Source organism: Nuphar pumila, unplaced genomic scaffold, assembly GCF_984573655.1.
Source record: "Nuphar pumila unplaced genomic scaffold, dmNupPumi1.hap1.1 HAP1_SCAFFOLD_2528, whole genome shotgun sequence".
NCBI lineage: Eukaryota > Viridiplantae > Streptophyta > Magnoliopsida > Nymphaeales > Nymphaeaceae > Nuphar > Nuphar pumila.
The window spans coordinates 1-11,940 of record NW_028323945.1 but is presented as its reverse complement, the minus strand read 5'-3'; the positions used below and the strand labels follow the sequence as shown (position 1 = coordinate 11,940).

The 11,940-nt window shown below is 52.6% G+C and overlaps 1 protein-coding gene across 1 annotated transcript; it reads right to left on the bottom strand.

Annotated features, from left to right (window-relative positions):
* Window positions 1-233: 233 nt before the first annotated feature.
* Window positions 234-11,587, bottom strand: LOC149808646 (DNA polymerase delta catalytic subunit-like; the record flags this gene model as incomplete). Its single annotated transcript, XM_089995211.1, has 13 exons — window positions 234-329; window positions 2,253-2,442; window positions 3,041-3,216; window positions 3,752-3,933; window positions 4,816-5,101; window positions 5,640-5,825; window positions 6,281-6,676; window positions 6,811-6,965; window positions 7,459-8,005; window positions 8,725-9,015; window positions 9,335-9,557; window positions 10,379-10,595; window positions 11,425-11,587. Coding segments are annotated over 13 exons (3,108 nt in total), but the record flags the coding sequence as incomplete, so codon positions are not given.
* Between the last annotated feature and the right edge of the window lie 353 nt (window positions 11,588-11,940).

Below are 11,940 nucleotides of genomic sequence, written 5' to 3'. Positions count from 1 at the left end.
GGCCTTTCCACGGCCATTTCGCTCGGTCGGACTGCACGTAGGCGGAAATTTGGTTAGGGCTGCCCGATGCGGGAGGCGGCATCACGCTGGCTTTGTCGGTAAGCCTCTGTGCAGCGCAGATCTAACAAAACTCAAAGAGGCACAAAGCAACCCCATTTTGTTAAGAATAGCCCTCAATGCTGGACACACGCATGGATATGTGATCGCCCTTTTACTGTGCCCTGTGAGATTTGTCAAGCTTCGTTCAGGAATGCCATACCAACATGGCACATCATCATTTCCTGTACAGCAAGAGCATTTCGGGGTGGCACAACCCTTCCGTAGAGAAGCTACGGCACATATGGAATGCTGATCAAATACCAGCCCGTATTTGTCACTACGAGATGCACCGATGCGAAACAAGGCGTCTGCTCCCAATTACTCGCGGTTTTTGCAAACGCTCGAACTCGCGCTCTACCACAACACATCCAAAATTGTACGCGAGGAGAAAATTTTCTCCTCGCAAAATCTTGTCATTAACAAAATGTGATGCAGACCAAAGACTCCTTGCGTTCACCTCTCTCTGGATGGCTGAAAGTGCAGAGTGAAAGTACCCTGCTGGTAGTCAGTAGCAACAGCGAGCAGGGAACGCACTGGGATTCGAGGATTTCAGTGACATGACGCAAATACTTAAGAATCAAGCTAGAAAGGTCGAGGCCTATTTGCCAGCGCTGCACAGCCGGAAATTGAAGCTACGTGTGTTGTCACCACATTGAGCCAGAGCTGACGGTTCTACAGATCAGCAGAATGGTTTATGCGCGTCCAATTAACATTCATATAGCAACTATTTGCACGATACAACTCAGACATGCTGTTACGTCAGGCGCGTGTCAAGGGAGGCTGCGTCTTCCATCGTGTGCGCTTCTAAAGCGTATTAACGATCTCGCAGGTCCGATATTCAAGCAGCATTAGGGCACTGAATTCCGTTTACGAAATGCAAACTGTACATAAACGGATGTTAGGGGAAAGTTGGATCGAAAAAATGCTCTGAAATGAGCGTGGTTTGCGCAACAGGTTGAAACTGCGGAGCACTCTGCGGGAGGGCACGTGCAGGGGGCTGCAAAATTACGTGTACCCTGATGACACCCAGTCACGCGCACGTGCTGCTGACGTCATATGCGTGAAACTATCACTCCTTTGACACGTCGAGTTTGAAGCGCACGCGCAACGGATTCGAATGGGACCGGGCTCGTTCAAATCAGTTCAGTAAATCAAGTGGTGTTGAGCCTGGGCGCATCCCTTGATATGGCATATAATCGGAGATATCAGTTGGGGTTTCGGAGCATGACGGTTACACCCCCCGTAGAGGGTCAAGACGTTGAGCAAATGGTCAGAAAAACGGCGGAATGACTAGCAGAAGGCGGTGCCTTTATTTTACGCAGCAGAACAAGACGAATCCGAATCTACAAAACAATCTGCAATCGGATGCGTATTCAGAAAGTTACCTTCCGTGGCGTTTCGCTTCTCCAAGCATCTTTGTGAGAACGCTCCGAAGCCGTCCCTTGCCCAAATGCCTCTGAAAAGGTACCATTGGAAAGTCCTTGCAACGTACTACAACTTTAATGCTGGGGGCTTGATCAGAAACCGTGTCCACTTGCACCTGAGCTAAGCCCTGTCAGCGGGGGGGTGACAACAGGGAAACTCTCCAAGTTTATGGGTTTACCAGATCTATCACCAGCCCTTGCAGCAGCCACCCAGTGCTACCATACTTCGACAATGCCATGGCATCTGGCATGCGCTGCTCCTGGCCTTACAAGCTCTGAAAAATCTTTCTTGGTTCGGTTGGGGGGTCATAATTTGCACTGGAGCGCTACCTGGCCCATCACGCGCCGCCACATATTCGCTGCTTTGGCCTACTCAAACAAAGCTCCAGCCACTACGAAGCCACGAAACATCAGTGCAGGCTCTTGTTTTCATGTGCGGATGGGGGGGAGGGTGTCCAAGTCGGTTGTCATGGCCTGGGGGCTTGTGGAGCTTCACTCCTCAAGAGCTTGTGCCAGAGGCAGTGTTCAAGGAGTAGACTGCACTCCAGGGCGTGCTTAACAAGAACTACACATCGTGAGGCCTCGAAATGGATATTGTAGAGAACTACAGACAAGGGGCTTTCGTTTGCATGCTCATCATATGGGTGGTACCAGTCAGCTAACCTATATTGTAGGCATTTCCCTATGTACACGTAATTTTGCAGCCCCCTGTGCGTATTCAACACTGACCCTGACCACCCCGGCACATGCAAGGGCAAGGACTTTAGATGAGAGCGAGCAGGGCACCTTCAAATGCCATCTTAGTTTCAGCGTTGATGTTGGGTACCTCCGCATGGAATGCTGGCGAACACGATGAGGACCAGGCGGACGCCCCAGGCGGACGTCCGAACTCCCAAACTCCACCTCGATCGTAAGGCACCTGCTTACAAGCACCGCTTCGCAACCCGTGAAACGATGTTCGGGTGCGCTGTTGTTCCACCGTCCCGCAGACTAAGGCTAGGTACCTCAATCGAGTGGTTGATCGACATGGCTTCATCGTGCATATATACACGTACAAATAGCGTTTATAACGCAACAGAGTGGTAGGTTGCTTACATGAGCCGGTCAAGGAGGTGAATTCTGCCGGAGCGTGTTGTCTGTTTCAACCTGGGACCGCGGCTTCCTCTAAGTCCCTCCACAATACAGAGAGAGAGAGTGAGCAAAGGGGCTGGACTGCAAGGGAGCCGCAGTATCATGCTAGAGGCCTCTATCAGGCGCAAAACGGCAGTAAGTGTTGTGAAGTCAAAACACGATGGAAATGTTATTCTAAAAAAGTTGACAGAAAGCATTCGGTGGTCACGAGTTGCCACGAGCGTGCTGCAGTGCACGGCAGCGTGTGTACGCAGGCAGGCAGCGATTTGGTGACAGGTAGTGCTTCGCCAGAATGGTTTTCACCCCCCATCCTGCACCCAAAATCCACAGGTTCCAGAGCCGCATATGACACATCTGCCAGCTGGCAAAACGATGGCAGCAGTCACCAGTCCATGAAGCGCTGCATGTTGCAGTGGTGCTCATTCAGCTCCTTCTGCACTTTCACCCTGCGATAGAAGATGGGACAATCACGACTTGTGCACAGCACATCCTGGTGAAGTGACCCCTGGCAGCGCTGGCACTCTGTCCAAAGCTGGCCGAACTGCATCTCCAGGTCGCTCGTCTGCAAGCATGAACCGCGTCGGCCGAACAACTTCCACAAGAGCGCTCCTACTGCTTGACAGAAATTGTAGAAGTGACGAATTTGAACACACATCAGCTACAAATCGCACAATCATGTGAAACCATGTCAGAGTTGTGACATCACGCTCGCTCATCTTGACACCGCCAGCTCAGGAGTTTGGATGGTGCATTCGCAATGCAACACACATTCATTGCCAGGAACGTTGCGAATGCCGCCTTCGTTGGGCTGGCGTTTTCTGCGTCTGTTTCTTTTCATTGCCAGGAACGCCCTCTGCCTCGTAGCCGCAGCTGGAGAGCACACGACTGTCACCAACAAGTGGCTGCGAGGCCTGCACGAACGATCATGCAGCGAGATAGAACGTTGATAGATCAAACAATTGGCCTGTTTCACACATTTCCTGTCGCGTGTTTTGTTGTCGAATAACACCCACACACTTCCTAAGAAAGTGCATGAAGTACATCAACGACGAAGCACTTACAACATCTTGAGGCCCAGAGGAGCGAGTTGAACTTACCGCGTTCTGGGTCTTGAAGTATATCTCAGCTTCCCGGGGAACACAGTGCTTGCAAAGGGTGGTCTTCCCAGGCGGCAACGCTGCTTTGCAGCCCATGCACTTTAGGGTCTTCTGTGCGAAGCGCATGATGCCACCTGCTCCCGCAGAAGGTGTACTGACCTGGATGCTTCGGGTGTGCTCACCTAGAGCAGCACACATCTCATCAGTACTCAATCGCCTGCAACGTCCTATTGGAAGACAGCTGTCTTCTTGTTGGAAGACAGAACAACTTCTCTCATTGTTGATTTCTTTGAAAGCAAAAAAGAGTCAAGGAAGTTGTTGCACAAAGACAACACGCTGTGTGACCCTTCCTGACGAACCATCAGCGAAGTGCTGCGGCATGGCAAGCACGCAACATTGAGGCCAAAAGGTCATGTGTGTTGACAACAGGTACACTCGAACACTGAAAGAATACATCCAACCCCTCAAGTCTTCGATGTCACAGCCAGGATAACAAACTCACAATGCCTGACCTCTTGTTCCCATGGACTTTCGATGCATCCTGACCAGAAAAAAATACCTCGCCTGCCAAGATGTCTATCAATGATTTTGAGGGGTCTCCAGCCCATGGTAGTGCGTGGAAAGATACATCACCATCTTCACCGGCCCAGCAAGCTCGCCGAGATCTTCGGAAGCATGCGAAAGAAACCAACACCGTAACTTTGACCCTTGCTGCTTTCATGTCACATGTCGCGATTGCTGCTGCATGGCCGCATGTTGTGATTATCTCTCGCAATGAGGCTTTGAACAACATTGATGTCACGGACTTTGCAATCACCTACAGCTATATGAGTCAATGCTGTGTGCTGACAACCTATGAGCATTACGGATTGCCTCAATCACGCCTCCGCTGACGCGCAACGATCGCAGCTGACATTCAAACACCAAAGAGTTGGTGTACAAGGACACTCGAGCCAGGGCCATCCTTGGTCTCTTTCTGGTACTGCTTTTTGAGCTGACAATTCCAGACTATCTCCAAGAGATCTACAGACCAGGGGATTGCACATGCGAGGTGATTGCGGTACCTGTGAACAGGCTCTTGGCTCGCTTCTCTCCTAGGATTGGTTCAAAGATGCGCATGAGTGGCTGCTCGAGGTGGTGGTCCAGGTAGTGCTGTGCGTCAATGGGCAGGTTGTGTTGCAGGGCAAAGATCGGGTCCTCCGCTTTCTCGTTTGCCTTGGCACCCTTGGCGCCTTTGATGATCACAAACGCCACACGGTCTCCCACCATCGGCGCAGTGGCCAAGTCACGCTTCATCATTTTCTTGGCAAGCTCGACGTGTGCTGCGGCCACCTTGTATGCATCTGCTTCCTGCAGCAATGATCGGCTCGGCTCAGCTTCGTGCCTCGTCTGTCAGATAGCGATGGGAATAGTCCGTTGCTATCTGCTGGCAACCACAACATGCCGATGCATGTGAACAGATCTGGAAAATCACGAAGTCACTGCAGCTTTTTCCGCAAAAGCAAAGGAAGCTATGGCCGACAAAGCACAAAGGGAATGAGAAAACAGCGACAGGGGCTGAGGGCAATGCTGTTTGGTTAGCGGCAGCGCTGCTTGCTGGAGAGGTTGCTGTCCTGGTCAGTTGAGTGTGCTTGGCGCCTACATCTATGGGGTCATGGCGTCGATTCCTGACTATCTCTAGATATTTTACTTGCTCACACCTGCATCTACATGGCACCATCCACAAGGCACCTACATCCAGGGAAAGCCACTGGTGTTGCAGTGCCCAATTCCATAAAGGCATGACATACACACGTGTGATGTAGGAACATGTGGCATATTCCTTGGTTTGCTTGACGTGTCTCGGGTTCGGGTTACATGTACATGGAAATACGGATGGGCCGCTGACCTGGCTGAGAGACTTGGAGACCACGAGCAGGGACATGTCAATGCGGTTCATGAGCAGATCGGAGATGATCCCTTTGACGTAAGTGACGGCTTTGTCGGGGTTGCGCTCCTTGAGCAGCACGTCCAGCACCTCCGTGACGATGTTGCGCACCAAAAGGCAGTTGTCTCGCCGCACCGTCTCGATACCCTGCAAACGTCCAAGCGCATACGCCTCAACACCCCCAAATCATCTGCCCCTAAAATTACGCTCCCTCGAGTGCAGCACCTCCGCTCACAGTCCAATAGATTTCCCCCAACACTATGCATACTCTGTCCAAAGTCAACTCAATTCGCAAGGTCCCCTCTGCAGCTAAAACTCTGTGCACATATACACATCTTACAGCCATGACGCGCAGACGGTTCTTCCTGCAACCGCACTCGCAGAGACGTGCTCTGTAGCACAAGTTGCCAGCACAAATACAAGAATACTCGCACCACTCGAGTTTCAGAAGAACGCCCAATACTGGACCCGCCTGACTGCATTCCAACCATCAGCTGAGATCACGAGAGAGCGAGTCGGCTTCGCTAACGTGGAACTGCACCACTCGAAGCAAGTAACATGCAAACTAAAAGTTGCAAGGAAGCATTGGCACAGTGACGCACCTTGGTGTCCATCTTGTCCCATTTCTCAGGCCGTGTCCACAGGAGTCCCGCGTACCGCTTCTTGTTCATGAGCAGGTACGGGTAGTACACCTTCTCGAACTCGAGCTTCACGGGAGGAGGGAACTCCTTTGTGACAAACTCGGCGGCTTCCTCGCCCAGCTTCATGGCCTGCGCAAGGTCGCTGACCTTGAAGTTGACCATCACGGAGTCGGTGTCGCCGTAAATGACTTGGCAGTCGGCGTCATAGCCGTTGGCTCGGGTGTACCGCGCCTCCACGGTGTTCCTGGTGTGCTCGATCATTTGCCGCCCAACCGCCGTGACCGAGCCGGAAATCGCCAGGCAGCACATCTTTCCCACCGTTGCCCCCGTGAAACCGTAGACTGAGTTGGCACTCACCTGCAGCAAAGCCGAATTTCAGCATTCGGCAGAAGCAAACCGAACTTCTCAGTAATGTAGACACTCATCTGCACTGCATCCAGATGCGTAGCTTGCGCAGGCCAATATTCAGGTTGAATGGGCTGGCAGCGCACCTTGAGCGCCAGCTGCCGGCCGTCGAGAACAGCTTTTTCAAAGGGGTCGGTGGCGTTCTTGAGGTCCACTTTGGCGCGCTTGCGTGCACTCAGAAGGTCCTGGAGGATTTGGGGGAGCAGGCCCTTGCGGACGCTTTGCTTCAAGAACCACTCGCCTGCACATGCCCATGGTATCAGACGTGCATGTGTCAAGCCGTTCAAGAGGGCAGTTAAACCATGACTCATGAGTTGACAAACGTGTGCCAGCACTGTCATTGCATGCGAGCAATAGTTCCCCCCTACTCCCTGCCACCAATCAGTTGTAGCACAGTGGCATCTATCTCCACATCATTGCAAGCCAGGATTGCTCGTTGTCATGAAATTGCAAGACAGGATTGCTCGTTGTCATGATGCAATTGATCATCAAGTATGAGATGATGATGATCATGTATCGTTTCACATCACTACCGAATCCACATGGACATTGGCAACTCCAAGAAATACTTGGGAACCAAAGTGCTCTAATGTCATATACAAGTAGCAATCTTCTGCGCGGAGCCTGGGGAGTGTTTGGCTGCAGAGATTGAGTGCGCAGCGTGTTATAAACTGGCTATCCTGAGACAGTGTGTCGCTACCCGACCAGGGGAATGTTTCTGAATCAAAGCGCACCGGTTCCTGGGATCTGGTTGACGTCCTCGCGGGGCACGAGGCCGCTGGAGATGTCGTCAGCGGACACAAGTGTGGAGTAGCAGAGGTTGTGCGCCATCATGATCGAAGGATACAGGGACGCAAAGTCCAGCGTGGCGACCGGCTCTGTGTAGTACCCCGTGCACGGGTCGAGGACTGTGGCGCCCTCGTATGCGACCCCATCCGCCATCTTCCCCCCTTTGAGGAAAGGCACGACGTAACCCTCCTTTTGCGCGGCCCGGAGGATCTGACTGAACACTTTGATGGACTGGCCCTTGGTCAACAGGAAGGACATCGGCACGCCCGTGACACGCGCCATTTCCACCTGGTTGAACATATACATGAGCTTGTTGAAGAGGCGCATCGGCAGCTGGGCGTCCTTGAGGCAGTACACGGCCAGCCGCCGCCGCGTCTCGTCGTTGCCGTTCTGCAGGTCTGTGATGCAAGAGTGGTGGACGTCCTCCTTCTGCTCGCCGAGGAAGTGCGCTGATACGCTGTTGAGCGAGTAGCTGCTCAGCTTGTGGTCGCGCTGCACCACAGATTTACCGGTTGAGGCAGTGACAAATCGTGACAGTGTGCCCATCAAGCCAGTGTGCAGACGTGCACACAGCAGTTGCGTGAGCACTTCATCTGTCATGTCCGCATGCTGTTGAGCGACAGGCTCACAGTTCTCGTTGCAGATGTCGGCGCGCTTCGTGCCGATGAAAGGCCAGTTGAACACAGTGGCATATTGCTTGCAATACATGACCGTGCAGGCGCACACGCAGAATGGTTGGTTACAAGCTATCTCATACACAGCAGTCGAGGAGAGATGGCATCACAGCGGATGACGCCCAACTCTGCTGGTCGCCTTTACTGACCTGCCCCACCTCTCCTGCTGCAGTGATCTCGAATCGAGCCATGGGATATGCATGATGAAAGTGCCGAGCATGAGGTGCGGCCATTTGCATCACATGACATGCAATGTCGCAGACTGCTCGCTCCCCTGGAAGGCGGAATGCCCTGTTTTCAATAGGTTCATTATGCCCATGCGCCCGATGCGTTGTCGTTGTGTCTGTGAATCGCAGTGCCGACACGACACATCGCCGAACTGACGTTACCATCCTACAGAACACAGGCATGACAGCGGTCGCAGCGAATTGAACGTGCATGTCATCGAGTGGAGCTGCCACGTTACCCAAACCCCAAATAATTCCAGTTGCCGTGTTACCCAGACCCCGGATATCTCCAGTTGCCATGACTGCACACCTGCATGGCGGTGAGCAGGTCGAACTGGACGCGGCCGTCGATAGTGATGTCCTTGTACGCGTGCGTGCCGTACGCTTTGCTCGAGAACTGGGCGTCCTTCATCACCAACGCATTGCCACGCAGGCGGCCCCAGAGCATGAACTGCGGGACTTTGAGCGTGTTGGCGCGCGTCACGAGGTACGGGAAGTCAAAGTTCAGGATGTTGTAGCCGATGAGCACATCGGGGTCCACTAGCTGCATCAGCTGCTGCCAACGGATCAGCATGTCCCGCTCGTCCTCAAACGACTCGACCTGCAAACCTCCACGTTCTCAGAAGATATGCGGTGGTGAGAATCTTACCCTTGCTGAAGAGCAAACCTGGTTATCATCATCCGCACCCAAGCATGATGTCCATGCGGGTGTCGGCTGCGAAGTCCATGTGTGGATAGGTGCTGAGAGTACCAATAGAAACATCGTCATCGATCACAAACCACCGCACAATCGGTCAATTAACCCGCAGAGGTGACTGTGCGTCGTCACTGTTTGTTCGGCATCCAAGACGATGGCTTCCCAGCACTGCACAGCCAGCGTCACAAGCGGCCGGCCGGGCATTGAGGCGCAAGCAGCGCACCTCCGCACCAGCGATGGGGGCACAGGTGTCCAGCGTGAGTACATGGCGCAGGAACTCCTTCTTGGCCCCAACCTGCTGCACGACCGATGCGATCTGGATAACGGCGTCTTTCTCGGCCTCTGGAAAGTGGCCCTTGCGGCCAGCACACTCAATGTCCATGCTCAGAACCCGGAACGGTGCCATGCGTGAGTACTCCCCCACCGCTGGGTGCGCTATGAGGTCCCTACACACCCAACTTGCTATTAAACTGTGCAGCTGCTCGAGGACGTAGAGGAGGAGCTTCGTTACCTGCGTGAAGAGGCTGCGCGGGCGACGCTGTTGCAGCAGCAAGCGGACCTGCAGCAACTGGTTATTGAGGGCCTGCGCTCGCTGCGGTTGTCTGAGGTGTATACGTGTGCGTGCCATTTGAGGTGCCATCTGAGGTGACTTGCTGGTAAACTGTGCAGCTGCTCAGTGGACTGTAAATCACTGAGTTGCGCAGTTGCGTGTTGCGCTTTCATATGTGTGCGCCTCAACTCCAAAATCTGGCCCAACTTGTCGTCCTAGCTCTTTTTACTCTCCCAGCCTGCTAGGACGCGCCATTCCTAGTTATGGGTCTTTCGGTGTTTCTACTTGCTCGTTCGGTACCCCTCCATGCTAATATACATGGTAACAATCTAGTAGTGGAAGTCACGTGATGCAATAAATGAAGGTAGTTACGTCCAGGTACGCAGAGCGAGCACCACAAGCTACCATGTGAGCATGGGACATAACCAAGTTGAACACTTGTTTTACCCCTGAGTCCCCGGAAACTCATAATTTGCTTTTGTTAGATAATCGGGAGGCAGGTGAACCCTGACATTGAACCAACCCCACCGGCAATTCTGCGACCAGCCAACCGCGTTGAGTTCGTGGAAGTCTGAGAGTTACTGTACACTCAACACGTCAAACAGTAGCTGATATGTACACTGCAGTACCCACTGACAATTCACTCAGTGGACAGGCTCCTAGTCACCTCATCTGCGCCCTACTTCGAGGTTGGGTCAAGCGTACATCGGGACATACCTAAAGTTGACGTGGGCGTCGATTTGGCACGTGGACAGCTTGGCCTCGCCACCTTGTCCCCCCACCCGGTACTTGTTTGCGGGAAGCTCGCACCAACATCCACCCACAACACCCGTGTCGATCATGAAGCGCATCACGAACAGCACGTTGCTCTCGAACGTGTCGTACGACATGCGCAGCCCGATGGCTTGGATCTCAAAGCCGTCTTCAAGGATGGCTGCAGCATGTGAGGATGATGATGTATCTGTTTGACTACTTGCTGACGTTCAAATGAGCTATACCACTTCGAGTGTGCTGTCTTTGTTGCTTGTGGACTATTTCCTGCCATTATCTATAACATGTATGTGTTTGACTCTTTTCTGCCATTATTTATGTGATGTCGCTTACCTCAGGTGATGGTAACAGTAGCACTGATTTCCAAAATTGTTCTTGAAGTTGCCAACATCCGTGTGGATGCAGTGGTGTTGTAGAAAGATGCATCATCAACATCAAATCGCAATCCCAACAGGGCGTTTCTCCTTGAGGCGTGAGCCTCAGCTTGACGCCTCAAGTGCCGGTACAGAGCAGCTAAGGGGTCAGACATGTGGGAGCATGTGAGGGAGCATAATTTGATTGTTCAGGCCGGGTATGACCTGATGATGCTATGCGACTGCCTGTGGAGCCTGTTCAACAAGGAACACTTTTCCAAGTGCACATGTAGATCTTCAACAACCGCTCACTGCCTCCCTTCAGGCTGCACTGCATCTAGCTGTGTTCATGCAGTGGTCCATAACGAAAAAAACTGCACTTTGGCTTGAAAGCTAAACACGACCATGTCTGATCTTTGTGCTGCCGAGGAGCAGAAAGGCCATCTGCATATGCTGCAATGTCAGAAATGGATCGTGGAGGTCCCTTTGCCGCAGTGATTTTCAATCGTCATCTGATCAACGCGTTCACATGGACAGTTGCAACTTGGGAATGGCAGGGCCTGTGATTCATGCTTCTACAGAGCGGCAATGGGGATGGCCCCCAAAAAACTGGCGATTGCATTTGGTGTAGGAACGTACTGCGAGCTGTAGTGACGAGGTTAGGCATAGAAACGGTGACCTTGTAAAACGTTTCAATGTCGTTAGTTCGGTAACCCCACACATTGCGCGCTCGATGGACCTCGACCTTGACTACAGCTGGCTGTCTAGCGCCCTTGTTGCCAGCCCGGTTCATCACCAACACCTGCACACATGACAGCTCAAAACACCAAAAACACCCCCAAATCACCTGCCCGCTGCCCGATACAATCAATTATTATGATGATGAGACTTTTACTCTCTTCATCTGATGAAAGGATTAGAAAAGAGTGCCACTTGGTGAGCAACCCCAGCAGCATCATGGCACTTGGAATACGGTCATGTTGCATTTGTCAGTTGACGGCACTGTGGAGAGCGTGTGAGCTCAAAGACGTGGTTGATTCAGCATAGCGCGCTATGATTGAAACATTGATTTACGTCGTTGCTTGTGCGCAACATGCATGGTGGCAGCAGCAGAGAGGCCGGAGCTTGGCAGCGTACGTTGAGGGTCTCTTGGAA